A 17,684-nucleotide genomic window follows, 5' to 3' on the forward strand; every position below is an offset into this window, starting at 1 on the left:
AAAAAGAAAAAAATTTTTTTCTTTCGGATCTGGTCTGGTTTTCCATATTTCCTTAAAAAAACAAAACAAACAAACCAAAAAAAAAAAAATATATATATATATATATATACCGCACCACAAAGCCCACGTTTGCACACACACCGCGATTACTACGCCTGAAACACATCCGAGGAGGCCTGGGCCGGCTTGGGACTCGGCGGCGGCGGGCGGGCGAGGCAGCCCGCGGGGCATGGGAGCAGGTAAGTCCATGCATTATTGAGCCTCGGGCCGGGTAATGTGACCACAGCCCCGGGACACGGGACGTAGGCTGCGGGGAGGATGGAGTTTTCAGCGGCTCCTGTGCCCAGGATCAGCACAGGATCCCGAGCTCCTTCTCAAGGCTGAGCCTAAGATGTAACCAACTTTTGCGTGCACTTTCCTTGGAACCTCAGTTCAGCTCCCCGCCCCGGGACAGGGAATGCCAGAAACGTGGGGGAGAGCTCGGGCTCGGAAGTCCTCGGAATCCGTGTAGTATTTCCTAACGACCCGAACTCCTTCGACTGGTTCTGGGCAGCCTCTTGACTCCCTGAATTTTTTCTCCTGGCTAGGGTGAGAGGGTCGTTCCTCCATGCGCTCTGGGCCAGTGATCTCCAAGAGGGGACGTGGCTTCCTAGGAGGGCCTGTCGCGCGCGCGCACACACGCACACACACACACCTCAGCCCCGGGAAGGCGGGGCCCCGGAGGTGTCCGCCAGGACCGGGTGGGGAGACGTTCCCAGCCATCCGCCTGGCAGGAAATGTGCTCGACCTCCAGGCCGTTGCTGCTCCGGAGGGTGGGGCTTTGGTGAGGTGACAAGGAGCGCTCAGTCGGTGCGTAGTCCCGCGCGATTGACTCTTCTGGGGTCCCGGATCCTTGGCATCTCTTGCGGCAATTGGTAAGGTAATTCATGTCCTTGTGTGGCTTGGGGTGCGAGGCACTGGTTGCTCAAGGCCCCTTTAGGAAAGCGACACAGCACAAATTTTACGCTGTGCAACTTTTAGAAGGCACGCTGTTAAAAGTGGATTTTTTTTTTTTTTTTTTAAGCCAAGCCCCAGATTACGAAAGGGAGTGACTCCAGGGTTGAGAGTGTGCCCGACTTGCAGAAGCCAGAGGACTCACACTTTGTTTTCCACTGAACTGGGGAGCCCGGGTCTAACCTGGGTCTAACTGCTCCCCTGCTCCAGGCATGCCCCGGGGAGAGTCTTCTCTTTGCCAGCTCCCAGGTGACCTGGGTTACCAGGGCCTCGCGGGTTGTAACCCCTTGTGGGGGAGTGAACCGAGTTCTGGGAAGCCCGGATCCTCTGGGTCCGGGCGGGAGCTTTGTGCTCCTGGGAACCCGGCAGTAGCCGCATCTATTCCCTTGTAACTTGCATGGGCCTCGGGAGTCGGGTGGGCGCCCCTGGGCTGGTTGCTAGTGGACCAGAGGACCCGGGAATCAGGCGACAGCTGCAGGAATGCGGAGCACCTGGGTGCTTCGGCTTCCAGAGCACCGGGGGGCGAGGGCCATGGTTTACGCGGAGTCATTCCCCGCCCCCTGGACCAGTTTCTGAGACCGAGAAGACTGCGCTTTAACTCTCCTTCAGGTGTTTGTTTACCTGAAATTGATTGCCCCCGTAAATGGCATTAACCACAACAGTATGAACTTCCCTTGGAGCGCTTCCGAGAATGAATGGCAATTCTTGGCACTGGGCGGTGTCTTTTACTAAGTTTCACACTGAGCCTCAAACTCTGGCCCCCGGGATTTCCTTTCCACTATCTCTGGCATTCTTAGGATTATGTAAACGAATGAGTACTTTTTGCCCAAGGACCTACAGCATATTTCCATCATAATTGTACATTGTTAAACATGTCTGTATTTTTACATCTTGTAATTTCCAAATTAAAAAAAAAAGATTAAAGCATGAGTTTTGCCTGTTAAGGCCATCCCCCGTCCTTTTAACCCAGGCTTATTGTGGTGGCTTCTGGTTCCCTATGACAGCCAGAGAAGTTTTGAAGAAGGAACTGGATGTAGAGTTGAGGGTATTGGTTTCAGTGAGAAAGAGCTGGCTAAACTTTGCAGCACTTCATTTTGGGGAAACAGAACTTAGAGCAGGGGTAACAATAAATTATAATTATAAAGCAATATCTCTTTCTTTTATTCGGTTTGTCACCTACCTTGGTGTGGAAGATGGTGGTGTTTCCATAGTATATATGTGGAAGTGAAGGGTCGCACAGAGGCGCCTTGTGATGAAACTTTGATCCTGTCTTCCGGCAACCAATAATGACTTGCTGCCAAATGTTACTCAACTTGGAGACCCCTGCCAATTAGTGGCACAAAGTATCAGTCAGTGGCTATGTCACTGTTAAAATGGTCATTTGCAGTTCTCCCAAGTTGCCCAGTCTTTTCTTGTCCTCTGATCCCCTTTACTGCTGAATCTGTGTAGCCTATAAAGGATTTTGATTATCAAGAGAAAATCTGAGATTATCTTAAGGAGCTGGCAAAGTAGAACTTTATGATGAAGGAATATTAATGTGCAAATGAAACACAGTTCTGTGCAAGCAGTTTACTTTTCTCTTTTGTGGAATGGGAAAAATCTTTTGAAGACCTTGGCTAAGACCACTTATGAAAGAGAGAATTAGAAATGTATTTTAAAGGAAATAATTAGTTGCTTTCCAGTAAAGAGAATTTTTTGTTGGGAAAAGCTGATTTTCATAGTAAAATTTTATGTGTATTCTTCTGAACAAAATTTTTGGTACTTGAATGTAATAAAATAGATTTAAGAATTTAGCAAATCTTTAGCAGGTATTTACCCCCCAAAAGGAACCTAATTACATAGTAATCCATAAAGTGCAATAGTAGTGGACAGTATAAAAAGTGAGAAATGTTTTTATACTCTCACAAAATCTCTCAGATTCAGGCTGATGATCCAATCCATGTATTTCTCCCTTTTGGAGAGGAAATTGTTCCTAAAGCTTTAGTAGTTCATCAGTTTTCATCTGCCTCAAACACTTTAACATTTAAAATCTTTTTTAAGGGAACTTTGACCTCTTTATTATTAGAACATACCCTTTCCTAACTACTAAGGAAAAGAAATTTTACATTTTATGTATTTATATTGTTATGAAATATATCATAAAACAATATGATGTGTCTTTGAATGTTGTATATTGTAAACATAATATGTAAGAACTTCTAAATAGTGAATGAGTGAAGTCGCTCAGTCGTGTCCGACTATTTGAGACCCCATGGACTGTAGCCTGGTACCAGGCTCCTCCCTCCATGGGATTTTCCAGGCAAGAGTACTGGAGTGAGTTGCCATTTCCTTCTCCAGGAGATCTTCCCAACCCAGGGATCGAACCTGGGTCTCCCGCATTTCGGGCAGACACTTTACCGTCTGAGCCACCAGGGAAGCAAATAGTGAATAGATATGTAAAATGAACTATATTACAAAATAGTAATGGCATATTATGTATCCTTGAATTAAATAATTGAGTTGTCTAATCCTCAGTTCAGCTCAGTTCAGTCGCTCAGTCATGTCCAACTCTTTGCGACCCCATGAATCGCAGCACGACAGGCCTCCCTGTCCATCACTAACTCCCGGAGTTCACTGAGACTCAGGTCCGTTGAGTTGGTGATGCCATCCAGCCATCTCATCCTCTGTCATCGCCTTCTCCTCCTGCCCCCAATCCCTCCCAGCATCAGAGTCTTTTCCAGTGAGTCAACTCTTCGCATGAAGTGGCCAAAGTACTGGAGTTTCAGCTTTAGCATCATTCCTTCCAAAGAAATCCCAGGACTGGTCTCCTTTAGAATGGACTGGTTGGATCTCCTTGTAGTCCAAGGGACTCTCGAATCTTCTCCAACACCACAGTTCAAAAGCATCAATTCTTCAGCGTCAGCCTTCTTCACAGTCCAACTCTCACATCCATACATGACCACAGGAAAAACCATAGCCTTGACTAGACGGACCTATGTTGGCAAAGTAATGTCTCTGCTTTTGAATATGCTATCTAGGCTGGTCATAACTTTCCTTCCAAGGAGTAAGCGTCTTTTAATTTCATGGCTGCAGTCACCATCTGCAGTTGACCTTGGAGCCCCCCAAAATAAAGTCAGCCACTATTTCCACTGTTTCCCCATCTATTTCCCATGAAGTGATGGGACCGGATACCATGATCTTCATTTTCTGAATGTTGAGCTTTAAGCCAACTTTTTCACTCTCCTCTTTCACTTTTCATCAAGAGGCTTTTTAGTTCCTCTTCACTTTCTGCCATAAGGGTGGTGTCATCTGCATATCTGAGGTCGTTGATATTTCTCCCGGCAATCTTGATTCCAGCTTGTGCTTCTTCCAGTCCAGCGTTTCTCATGATGTACTCTGCATATAAGTTAAATAAGCAGGGTGACAATATACAGCCTTGACGTACTCCTTTGTCTAATCCTAGCTAACAATAAACTCTTGTTTTGATATCTATTATAATATGTGAATTAATGTCTATTATTGTAGATTAATATTGGGATGTCTTGACTGTTATTTTCCCAATTAAATGATTGATTTATTTAGCTGGCATTTGGGGTGCTCATAAGAGGATGTTAGGATATAGCCAAGTTGCTGAACATAAACTTGAATTCTGATTCTATTTGGGTTGCTTGGCATTGTGTTCCAGAAAGTTCTAAGGCAGTGCATGTCTCATTGATGACATTTTAAAAGAAAAGTGGTAGTGCAGGGTAGAATCCTCGATTCTGTAAATTCTCAACATGCCTCGACTCATTAATTACTAAAAGATTAAAATTATTTTGAGTGATGTCTGTTCTCAGGAGAATTCACATGATGTGTTTTCCAGAAAAAAATCTGTGTCAATGGATATAACATGTAACTCTCCAGATTTACATATAATCTGGACCATTCCTGAGATCAGACTTTTTGGTTATCTCCACTTGTATATCTCAAACTCCAGCAATCCAAATCACACTACTTATTTCTTCCTTCAGACACTCATGCTCCAGTGACTCAATTGCCCAAGCCAAAATTGGGCAGTCATTTTGTTGCCTCAGTATCCTGAAACTCTCATATCCAGTCAGTTCCCAAATCCTATTGGCCTTCATTTAATATCTAATAGCCCACATGTCCACCCACTTCTTTCAATCTACACTTATTTAGGTCACAATCGTATGTTGCTTCCCAGCTCAAAATCATCTGCTATTTTCCTACTGCTCTTTGGAGAAATAACAAAATCATGTACAGGCTGTATTCACAGCCCTGTTCCTGGTCCTGTCTGTTACCTCACCTAGTTCAACAAATCCCTCTCCTCTTAGGCTCCAAAAGCACTGGCCTATGCTCAGATTTTTGAATGTTCTTTGATGCTTCCTGTCATGTTACATGGGAGATTCTTACCTTTTTTCTCTTCCCATCTCTCATCCTTGAAGGCTTGGCTCAAATGTCACATCTTCAAGAAAGCCTTCTTTAATTGCCCAGAGCAGGTCAGATTCGTCTCTGCAGTATGCTCATATTACTCTATGCTTCTCCTTTGTACTTTTGTAACATATTAGTAGTATAATGAAACACTCCATTATATAATTAATTGCTTGGTGTCTGTGGATTTCAAACTAGTATAGGTTTTGTCTCTTTGATAGTCATATTTCCATTGCCCAGATCAGCGCATTATATATGAAAGTGAAAGTGTTAGTTGCTCAGTCATGTCCGACTCTTTGCAACCCCATGGACGTTAGTCCACCAGGCTCCTCTGTCCATGGGATTCTCCAGGCAAGGATACTGGAGTGGATTGTCATGCCCTTCTCCAGGGGATCTTCCTGACCTAGGGATTGAATCCTAGACCCCTGCGTCTCCTGCAATGGCAGGTGGATTCTTTACCACTGAGCCGCCAGGAAGCCCATATATAATATACATACATATATTTTAATATTTATAGTCATATATATTATACAGCTCTGATATATATTATGGTTATATGTTACATCTATATGAAATATGTTATATATAATATGTCAGCATGTATTAATATATTACAACATATTAATATAGTCTTGTATATTTTTTAAAATCTATGTTTTCCCTTTCTCTTTAGGTATTGATGTTGATAATTATAGAAAATTGAAAGTCTTTAAAAGAGGATCTTGTCAAGCCTTTGGATTATATTGAAACACAACTAAGATGGCCAAGTATGGAGAACATGAGGCCAGAGCAGACGATGGGCAGAATGAGTTCAGCGACATCATTAAGTCCAGATCTGGTAAGTAATGGAAGCTTCAGAAAATGGCTGATTTTTGTTCATAAGCTACTTAGAAGACATGAGATTTTGTTTGTTTTGTACTGTTCTTATGAGACAAACTTCTTTTGAGAAACAGAAATCTGACAAATGACTATTACACTGTAAAAGGTAATACAATATCTCTGTGTGTGCTGTGCTTAGTCGCTTAGTTGTGTCCAACTCTTTGCAACCCCATGGACTGTAGCCTGCCAGGCTCCTCTGTCCATGGGGATTCTCTAGGCAGGAATGCTGGAGTGGGCTGCCATGTCCTTCTTGATATCTCTGTGTATTCTGTCTTAATTTCTCAATCCATCTTGGTCTCCTGGTATGTTGATTGGCATTGCTTGGTGAAACTGCTACCTGTTAGCTGATTGCTGTTCATTTATAAGAAACCTCTTGAACATAAAAATGCAGCTTAAAAAATGATTCTTTAGGTAAGAAATGGTGTGGTTTCAGATGGGGTGGGTAGTCCTCTTGAGATTTGCTTTCATACACCCTCTCCCCCATCCCATTTCTATCCAGTGCTAGGCCAACAGGTGTTCTTCTACCTCTGTTTCCCTTTTCGAAGCATCTTATAAACCTCTCAAGGTACAGTTTTACCTAGGTTATCTAGGAAACCAGATTAAGACAGATGAATGGTTTTCATTGAAGATTTAAATTGATTATGTAAGGATATCACTCCCTCCCCCAGTCTTTTTATATAACCACGTACTTTACCACTCTGGCTGTATAACTGAATCAACTGGGGAGGGTTTGTTTTTATTTTTTTTAATACAGAGAAATTGGCTCCACTCCAGACCTTCTAAGTAAAAATTTCGGTATTTTTAAAAAGCAACAAATATGAGTCTGAGATAGACTCTATGGGGGGATATTTTTGAGCAGCCAGGACCTGAGTTTTGAAAATTACACAGAACTTCACCCGGGGTGTGAACACTATACTTAAGTAACTTTGAGAGTTAGTTTGGGCTATAAACTTAATACCCAGTGTCACTTTAAAACCAAAAAAGGAACCTCATGTCTGTTTTTGCTATGTGAACCATCTTTATATTATGTTAGAAGGTTGCTTTTTATTGTATGAATCTGTAGAAATATGCACTGAAAATAGGCTCTAAATTAATAGAGATGAGGGTTTCTCTGGTGGTTCAGATGGTAAAGAATCTGCCTGCAATGGGAGACCCGGCTTTGATCTCTGGGTCAGGAAGATCCCCCAGAGAAGGGAATGGTAACCCACTCCAGTGTTCTAGCCTAGAGAATTCCATGGACAGAGGAGCCTGGTGAGCTACAGTTCATGGGGTCACAAAGAGTTGGACATGACTGATCTACTGACACACACACATTTAAGGTATATTTCCCTTCATGGCCCTGGTGTTGGTTGATTGGTAAAGATTGGTTATTACAGTCTTGGCTCTAAATGTGTAGCCACTACTGTGTAGTTTGAAGGATCTTTTCGGGGGGTACAGCTTAAGATCCTATTTTAAAGTATGTTCCGAGAAAGTTTAATGCCCCCTAAAATCTGTCTTGATTTAAATGCTTTACTTGTATAAAGTACTGTGTTGATGTAAGGGATTACTAATATCTTCTAAACAGTACAGAATGTATGTCCAGAAAAATATAGATGTTAACAAGGAGGAAGATGACAGTGAGACAATTTAATGTATCCATGCTTGTCATGTTCTATAAATTGTGAGGAGTTATGTTCTTAAATAGTTTTCTGAGTCAACCTCCATTATGGTAAGACCTTTGATATTTATAACTGTGTACTTTAACCATGTCCATAAAAAAGTAATTATATAAATTTAAAAATACTCATTATATATGATGAGTACACATAACTTTTAAACTACTCTTTAAATTAAAAATGATCATTTCTGGGACTTCCCTGGTGGTCCAGTGGTTAAGAATCTGCTTTGCAATGCAGACGACTCAGGTTCAACCTCTGGTCAGGGAACTTAAATCCCACATTCCTTGGGGCCCAAGCACAGTATCAAAAGATCTTGTGTACAGCAACTAAGATCTGAGGCAGCCAAATAAATTAAAAAATAATAAGTTAAAAAAAAATAAAATAAAAATGACCATTTCAAAAGACTGACTATTCTCATATACTATTGGGGACAGTTGGGTTGAACTTATTATATTTTTAACATAGGCATTCCAATTGGCTCAGTACCTCTATTTTTGGAGTTTTGTTCCTAGGGAAGATACAGAAATATACAAGCAAAAAGTTGATCATAGCATTTTTATTATAGAAAAAAAATTAGAAATACCATAAAAATCCAATACTGAGGGTTGATTAAATCATAATTTACCAAAACATTTGAAATAAGCATAAATTCTAATATATAAGTTAAAAAAGAATGTGATAGGCAAATAACTTTAGGAAACAATGATTAGCCTATGCTGTTCCTTAAGTGTAGGGCACTTGACTAAATCATATAGAATCTCAGTGGAGCTAATTAAGGTGTATTCATAAAGTAAAGATTATACATTCATAAAAATGTTAATGAATATGTATATATATGAACATAGAAACATGTTCTTGATGTTGTTATATAAAAATTATGTGCAATATAAAGTCATTTATGTGAAAAAAATTTTTTTTCCAATAAAGTTCAATAGAATGTACATGAAAATGTTAATGGTGGTCATCCTTGTATTTGGGGACTATTATTTTTCTCTTTTTTACTCATATGCACGTTAAAGGCTTTTCAATGAGCCTGTATTACTTCTTAAAGTATTTCTAAAGTATTCTTAAAAATCTCAAATTGCTTCAAGTGTTTTAATGCCAAGGTGATGACTGTTACTTTCTTTTTTATTTTTGATGGCTCCTACTTCAAAAAGCATTGAAAATTTAGCTGTTGCATAGCTGAGATCTGAATCACATTCTTTTGGCTGGATTATGTTGCAAAAGGCAGTAGATAAATTTGGATTTGAATGGGCCTGTTAATGTCAATCTTGCTTTCTGAAAGTCAAAGGAATCATATACATATAATTCATATTCTCCTATAGGAGAATTTTGATTCAAATCTATTCTGTGTTTCTACCTTTTGAGGGTCTAGTTATGGTGGAGGGGATAGAGATTGGGGTAGGGAAGACCTGATGCTGAGATTATACTGATAAACTTTTGTCTTGGTTCGTGAAGATTTATCTTGTTCCTCCTCAAATCCTTAAGTTTGAACAGTCTAAAAGCTTGGCTTAAGTATTGGTGCATTTTATGTTAAGGTATTAAGATTGTTTATATTGCCCTCATTCAATATTAATTTGCTTTATGCAGTATATGAGGTTTAATAATTTTTAAAGTAATTTCTACCAACTAAACAGAAATCTGAAATATCAAGAGTAGGTGATGAAATATTTCATGAATATAAAAATCATGTATTTTTTAATGATTGTAATACATTCGTCTTGGATTTGAGTGAATTTTAGAAAAGAACTTGAAAGAATATGATCTTTAATGATTCAGGGCTTGGGGTTGGGTAAAAATAAATCTTTCCCTAACTTAAAGACATGCAAGACAAATTTGTCTGTCATTAATCAGTACATCTTTGATAGCCGGAATTAGTGAGCTTCAGAAAGTTTTACAGTTTATTACGTATTTTGAGAGTAGATCAAGAGTAAGATTTTTTTTTTTTTTAAGTGAAATATATTATCAATGGAGTCTGTGGTGTGTAAACTTCTGCTTGGAACATTTTAAACATGAAATAATAAAGTGGTTTGAGATATGTGTAAAATCAAAGAATAGCCTCACTGCTATTTTATTCTATCAATACTGACACTTTAATGCCACTAACATAGAATAAGTCAACCTTTTCTGTTCTTCTCAATGCTGTTCTGGTAAGTTTTAGCTCAAAGCCCCATAAAGAGGGTAGACCTCAGGGCTAAAGACTGTGCCAACTAGCTCTTTGTGGGGATTTTGACTAGTAGGGATTAGAATCATAGATTTTCACATGGGAAGGGGCCATTTGTTGAATGAATTCGTCGGTAAAACTCCTCATTGTTGTATGATTCAAAGCGTTCTTTAACAGCCTTTAGGCAGGAAGCCTGAGTGTAACATTTTTATCATTGCTTCCTTCACTTTTTCTCTTCTTGTGTAATCCTGACCTAATTGTTGATGGAACCTGAGAGGTCCTGTTGCCTGGCCATGCCCCTGTGTACCCAACCTCTTCTTGCACACCTCTAGTGATGGGATCTCATTGATTATGATAATTCTAGCAACTGACATTTATTGAATACATACAGTGTGCAGATGTGGTGCTCAGAGTTTCATCCTCACAACGACTGTTTTACACATGACAGACATGAGCCACACAGAACTAATTTGCCAAACTGACCTTCTTTCTATTTCTGCAGTGGCCCAGCCATGCCTGGCTCAGGGCCTTTGCACATCCCTCTTTCCCTGTCTTTGCCTGATGGGCTCCTCTTATTAGGTAGATCTAGGCTTTAGTATCACCTCTGAGAAAACTTGCCTGCTGACTTTAGGAAGTAACTCTCCCAGTCATCTTTTTGTTGTTGTTGTTACTATTTATTTACAAGACTTTCCTGTCCCTCCAGTGGTTAAGAATCTGCCTTGCAGTGCAGGAATGTGGGTTGATCCCTGGTTCAGGATCTAAGGGTTTTCCCTGGTGGCTAAACCTGGTAAAGAATCCACCTGCTAATGCAGGAGATGCAGGAGATGCAGGTTCGATCCCTGGGTTGGGAGGATCCCCTGGAGAAGGAAATGGCAACCGGCTCCAGTATTCTTGCCTGGGAAATCCCACGGACAGAGGAGCCTAACAGGCTACAGTCTGTGGTCACAAAAGAGTCAGACATGACTTAGTGACTAAACAACAACACTGGGAACTAAGGTCCCACATGCTGTGGAGCAGCTAAGCTCGACCGACACAGTAGAGTCTGGGCGATGAAAAATCCCACGTAATGCAACGAAGACCTGGCACAGTCAAATAAATAAATCTTTAATGTTGGGCTGTGCCAGGCCTTAGTTGTGGCACCAGGGATCTTCAGTCTTTGTTTCGGCATACAGAATCTTTTAGTTGTGACGTGTGGGATCTAGTTCTCCAACTAGGGATCGAACCGGCCCCCCTGCATCGGGAGTGCAGAGTCTTAGCCAGAAGACCATGAGGAAGGTCACTCCCAGTCACTTTTGACTGTATTTGTATATTTAAGTTCTCCCTATGCCCAGTCACTCTCTGGTAGTTTTCTTGTTTCTCTTTGTGTGTGTGTATGTGTGTGTGTGTTAGCTTCCTTGGTAGCTGAGATAGTAAAGAATCTGCCTGGAATGCAGGAGACCCAGGTTTGATCCCTGGGTGGGAAAGATCCCCTGGAGAAGAGAATGGCTACCCACTCCAGTATTCTTGCCTGGAGAATTCCACTGACAGAGAAGCCTTACAGTCCATGCCATCGTCAAGAGTCAGACACAACTGTGCAACTAACACCTGAACTTTTCTTTCAATGTCCTACTCAGCTTAATTCCACAAGAGCAGGGACCCATGCATCCCTGGGACTCAGCCCAGTGTCTAGCTCATAGCAGGTAAGCAATGAATGTCTATTCAATGAAAAAGGCTACGGAGTTAGAAATGTCAGAGCTGGGGTGAGAACTCAGCTGATCTGACTCCAGAAACTCTGCATTCGAACTCTGTATAGAGTACCCAGTTTCCTAATTTACCAGGTAGTTTATTTTGTTGCTGCCAGATGGTCCTTTGTTTTTTTCATGCCTAAATTAATTCCTTAGAAATTTTGCAGAGTATTAATTGTTTTGCTACATCCCTCTGCCTCTGCCTTTGTGGTTACAAAATTGGGGCCTTTGGCTGTGAGATAGAGCTGCTCCAGCCGCTGGCGGGCATCCTGTCCTGCCATGGGAAGGTCGATCACAGGAGACACGACCTGCCGCTCTCAGCCCTGATTATTGGCTCTGGTCTCTATCATTCTCTTCTAGAAGTTAGCAAAGGAAAATAGCAGAGGACTGGCAGTCCTCTGGGTGGAAGGTAGAAAAACTAATAATCTGTTTCTGACATGAATTCCCTTTTCTCTTTTCCTTTGCCTGCTGCTCAAGGCTTTTAACTGGCTGGTGAAAAAAAAAGGTACTGGATTTCAGATGAACTGCAGTCTGGCACAGTTTGAGGCCTGGTCTGATGCCTGGATGGGTATCTATGGCATTGAAAGGGTTGGTTGGGGAGGAGTCGACTGGGAGGGGAAAAAAGGGAGCCCAGTGAAATAAAAATAAAATGAATTCTTTACTATGGAATATTATACCTGGTTACATTTATAACAGGCCTGACAATGATACTGTGTTTGCATGATACTATGTTTAAACTTTCTTAAAAGATGTGGTTTTATGAAGCTGGGAGGAAGGTTACCTTATTTGTTTATCTTTTAGAGGCCTTTCTTTAGGAAAAACAGTGGTTACGTTGTATTGGTCTTCTTTATCTTTCCTTTAAAGAAATATCTGTGTGGGGAATTTTCCTAAAGAGTTTAAGGGACTGTGAAAAATAGTTTTTTTTTCTCTCCCCCCGCCCCCTAGAAGCATTACTTGGCTGGAATGCCTGTGCTTTGAAGGGAGTCTTTGAGCGTGTTTGGTTTTTTTCCATGAGCCCTGGGGATTTGTGGTAAGGGACAGTGACCCTGGTGGAAATTCAACTCTAACAGAGGAGAGCAGCTATTCTTGTCATGCACATAAAATATTCTGTGTTGGTACCTCATTAGGCTGAAATAGTGCCATCATAAAAAAGATTTCTGCATTCATGTAATTCTCATGACCTGTTACTAAGGTTGGGAAAGCTGTGTAGGTGATCTGTTCTCCACAGGAAAACATAAATTTTGGAGAATGTTCTAAGCAGTAGAAGTCTTTAGTATATAGACAGAATGGAAAGCTCAGTTTTATTGAACCTTATTTGAGCCCAGATTTGAACTAGACGTTGATAGGATGATTTTCAAGAAACAAGGGAACATGCAAGATCATTGAAGCAGTTGTAAATATTAGTTAAAATTCTATTGCGAAAGATTACTTAGGTGGTTTCACATGTACTGGTTAGATTTTTTTTTTCCTCTTTAAGCGGTTTGTGTGTGTGTGTGTAGGCATACATATTTACTGTTTTACTCTTTTTATTTTTTGGTGTGCTTTAATTGCTTAATAATAAATACAGTCAGTTTAGTATTTGAGAGGTGAATCGGTGTGAAACTTTAGTATATATTCACTGTCGAAATGACGGTTGTGGACTGAGAAATCTGAGCTAGACCTAGTCCTTTCCCTTTTCCTTGCTCTACCCCTGGATTTACATAGGTCAAGTGTGGGAGGCAGATCGTCCCAGGTTCCATGTAGCTCTCTGGCCTTGACATTCGTGCCTTTTCACAACCAAACACCTGAGATTTATTTATATTCTGTGAACCTTCTCTGTCAGAAGCTTGTTCTCCTAGCCTAGCCAGTAATAGGAATTGTTTGTGTGTGTGCCCTCTTGGCAGTTAAGATTAAAGTTTGCATTGGCACAACCTTATACCGATTTTGAGATCTGTTCACTTAAAAAAGCAAAAAAAAAAAAAAAAATCTGTTATGTTTGTCACAGTCATTAAAATCAAGGTGTAAAGCAGGAGAATAAAATTTTGTAGGTGAATATTTTCGAATGAACTTTTTTTGGTGGGTGGGTGGCAGGCTAATTATTATAATTTCTGTCCAGTTCATCAATCTCAGTATTGAATTTATTGAATTATGTAACATTCTTTTTCCTGAAGATCAGAACAAAGCACATTGACAAGCACATTGATAATGACATTTCTGATAGAGCAGAGAAATCCAGTAAAAAATATGACTTTCTGTCTCTAAATTGGCACGTTAGAAAAATCCCATGATTAAAAAGATATTATCTGATGAGATCATCTTCTCTAATTCCATTGTTTGAATGTTTGCAGATTTGTCTCATGCCTTGTTCTGATTAAGATTTTGGTGTAGGATATTTATGTGAAAAAGGCTTTAATACGAATTGATTGGTTCTCTTGCTCCTTATGGGTGAGTCTTGTGATTTTCATTAGTTCAGTAATTACACAGATGTTGACATATGCTTTTATTTTGAAAGTCGGGTTTTGGGCTCAGCCTCTCAGAGTTCCTAACTCTGGCTGCTTGTCAGAACCACCCTTTGGGATTCGGACTCAGTCACGTGGGGTGGGGTCCCGGCGTCTGGAGTTCTAACAAGCTCTGCAGTTCTAACAAGCTCTGCAGTTACTCTGTTTAGTGCCATTGATTTATGGGCAACGGAAGCAGGTTTAAGACTCTTGGAACCAAAGTGAAAGTGGTCTGTGCATTTCAGAGGAGAAAGGAGAGTTACGGTCCAATGTTGAAGACTATTTCTACTTACAACCTCTTCTTTTTAAATAATTTTAAGAGGTAGTGGATTTTGTGGTTTTGGACTTTTTTTCTTTTTCCTTGTATTCTTGTGCTGAGCAAAGGTAAAATTGTGTAAAGAGAGCAGGAGAGTGATGAAACTTTGATGCATTTCTTATTGTGGACTGTTGAACTGGAAGATCCTACCAAAATATTCAGCCTTGAAATAGTTCTTCTTGGAGCACCTTGGTCTTCAGTTTGGTGCATTTAACCTCTTCCTGCTGCAAGGTTAGAGTAGAAACCTGAATTCTTTCATGGAATACTCTGGGCTTATCATAAAAACTTATTGTCTGTTTTTTCTAAGAAAAATTTCCAAGACAGATATGGTTTGACTCATGGTGAGGAAAAATCCCACATCCATCCTTTATGTTGATTTTCTTTCTTTTTACTTAAGTTATAATTTATTCACACAGTAGAATTATTTGCAATGAAAAATCACAGGTTCTTTCTGTATTGATACGGGATGGTCTCTAAGATATAAAGTACAAGAACATAGTAACTTGATGCTAGTTTTCTTATCTTCTTTAAGGTTAATAAGGTATTACAATTGTATTTGCCTCTTTGTTTTTGTAATTGTATTTATTTTTTTAATAATCTTTATTTTTTATTGAGCCATGTTTGATGTACAGTAATACAATCTGTTGTGGGTGTACAATATAGTAATTCACAAGTTTTAAATGTTACACTCCATTTATAGTTATTATAAATTATTAACTCTATTCTGCATGTTGTGAACTAGTATGTTCTTTGTGTCCATGAGTCTGCTACTTTTTTGTCATATTCACTAGTTTGTTGTATTTTTTAGATTCCACATGTGATAACATATAGCATTTGTCTTTCTCTGTCTCATTTATTTCGCTTGGAGGATAATGCCCTCCAAGTCCAATATTAGAGTTATAAGAATTTAAGTACATTTGAAGTTTACTTGTCAGATAATTGAATTGTCTTAAAAGATAATCAAATACGTCAACTGCGGTTTAAGCTGCTGAAAGGAGTTTAAGTTTGTAAAGGAAACCAAGGATCAACCCCCCTGTATTAGTTTTTATGGCTTCTGTAACAAAATGACCACAAGTTTTATGGTTTAAAACAATAAAAGTCTATAGTTTCCCAGTTCTGGAGGCTAGAAGCCCAAGACAGAGGTGTCAGCAGGGCCTTGTTCCTTCTGAAGTTTCCAGGAAAGAATTCCCCTTGCCTCTTTCAGCTTCTGGTGGCTCCTGGCTTTCACTGGCTTGTGGCAGCATCCCTCCAACTTCTGCCTCTTTTTCTAAAAATTGGAGTATAGTTGGTTTACACTGCTGTGTCAGTTTCTGCTGTACAGCAAAATGAACCATCCATATGTATACATACATTGGGCTTCCCAGATGGCTCAGTGGTAAAGAATCCTCCTGCCAACGCAGGAGACACAGGTTTGATCCCTGAGTTGGGAAGATCCCCTGGAGAAGGAAATGGCAACCCACTCCAGTATTCTTGCCTGGGAAATCCCATGGACAGAGGAGCCTAGAGGGCTACAGTCCATGGTGTTGCAAAGAGTCGGACATGACTGAGTGATTGAGCACGCATGCATACATATATCCCCTCTTTCTTGGATTTCCTTCCAGTTTAGGTGACCACAGAGCACCAAGTAGAGTTCCCTGTGCTATACAGTGCTGTGCTATGCTATGCTATGCTAAGTCACTTCAGTCGTGTCCAACTCTGTGTGACCCCATAGACAGCAGCCCACCAGGCTCCCCGGTCCCTGGGATTCTCCAGGCAAGAACACTGGAGTGGGTTGCCATTTCCTTCTCCAATGCATGAAAGTGAAGTCGTTCAGTCATGTCTGACTCTCAGCGACCCCATGGACTGCAGCCTACCAGGCTCCTCCGTCCATGGGATTTTTCAGGCAAGAGTACTGGAGTGGGTAACCCTATACATAGGTTTAGTCGCTAAGTCGTTTCCGACCCTTGCTACCTCATAGACTGTAGCCTGCCAGGCTTGTCTGTCCATGAGATTTTTCCAGGCAAGAATACTGCAGTGGATTGTCATTTCCTTCTCCAGGGGATCTTCCCAACCCAGGGATTGAACCCTGGTCTCCTGCATTGCAGGTAAATTCTTTACCAACTGAGATACCGGTGAAATGGATTCCTATCCATGTGGAATGGTCTACTTCTTTCTTTCATCTTTCTTTACTTTTTGTGTACGAGCCATGTTTGGATTTTACTCAGGGAATTCTAAAGTTTGCAAGAAAAGTGACCCCTTATCAAAATACTGTCTTTTAAAATGCAAGTCTGACTTACAGCTGGGAGAGTGACTGAGTCTTATTTGGTGTTGAAGGCCTTGGGCCATATCCAGAAGCCACCTCCTGGGATGCTCTGAGATAAAACTCCAGGTATACTCTATTTGATACTTCCTTCATAGCTCAGTTGGTAAAGAATCCGCCTGCAAAGCAGGAGACCCTGGTTCAATTCCTGAGTTGGGAAGATCCCTTGGAGGAGGAGTAGGCTACCCACTCCAGTATTCCTGGGCTTCCCTTGTGGCTCAGCTGGTAAAGAATTGCCTGCAATGTGGGAGACCTGGGTTTGATCCCTGGGTTGGGACGATGCCCTGGAGAAGGGAAAGGATACCCACTCCAGTATTCTGACCTAGAAAATTCCATGGACTATGCAGTCCATGGGGTCTCAAAGAGTCAGACACAACTGAGCGACTTTCACTTTATACTCTATTTACTTTGTTATCCTTATAGTCCCTTTGTAAGGTGTTTAGAAAATGTTATACTGTGGAATGTAAAGCTATTTATTTTTGTGCTTCTACTTATAGTATCTGTGGTCAGTTCTATAACATCAGTTCAGTTTAGTTCAGTTGAGTTGCTCAGTCGTGTCCGACTCTTTGCGACTCCATGAATCACAGCATGCCAGGCCTCCCTGTTCATCACCAACTCCCGGAGTTCACTCAGACTCATGTCCATCGAGTTGGTGATGCCATCCAGCCATCTCATCCTCTGTCGTCCCCTTCTCCTCCTGCCCCCAATCCCTCCCAGCATCAGAGTCTTTTCCAATGAGTCAACTCTTCGCATGAGGTGGCCAA

At 40.9% G+C, this 17,684-nt stretch overlaps 2 protein-coding genes across 2 annotated transcripts in view; one reads left to right on the forward strand and one right to left on the reverse strand.

Moving 5' to 3' along the window:
* The window catches only part of LOC104997045 (basic proline-rich protein-like), a 3,116-nt gene extending 2,863 nt beyond the window's left edge, over window positions 1–253 (reverse strand). The window contains exon 1 of the mRNA XM_010851501.1: window positions 111–253. Coding sequence (XP_010849803.1) covers window positions 111–253 — 143 coding nt within the window. The remainder of the gene's footprint in view (window positions 1–110) is intronic.
* A 301-nt stretch (window positions 254–554) lies between these two features.
* Window positions 555–17,684, forward strand: part of UTRN (utrophin) — a 558,671-nt gene continuing 541,541 nt past the window's right edge. Inside the window, exons 1-2 of the mRNA XM_010851494.1 lie at window positions 555–914; window positions 6,077–6,241. Of these exons, the coding sequence (XP_010849796.1) occupies window positions 6,163–6,241 (79 nt within the window). The 5' untranslated portion in view covers window positions 555–914; window positions 6,077–6,162. The remainder of the gene's footprint in view (window positions 915–6,076; window positions 6,242–17,684) is intronic.

This window comes from Bison bison, unplaced genomic scaffold (genome assembly GCF_000754665.1).
Source record: "Bison bison bison isolate TAMUID 2011002044 unplaced genomic scaffold, Bison_UMD1.0 scf7180017864303, whole genome shotgun sequence".
In the NCBI taxonomy this organism is placed as follows: Eukaryota; Metazoa; Chordata; class Mammalia; order Artiodactyla; family Bovidae; genus Bison; species Bison bison.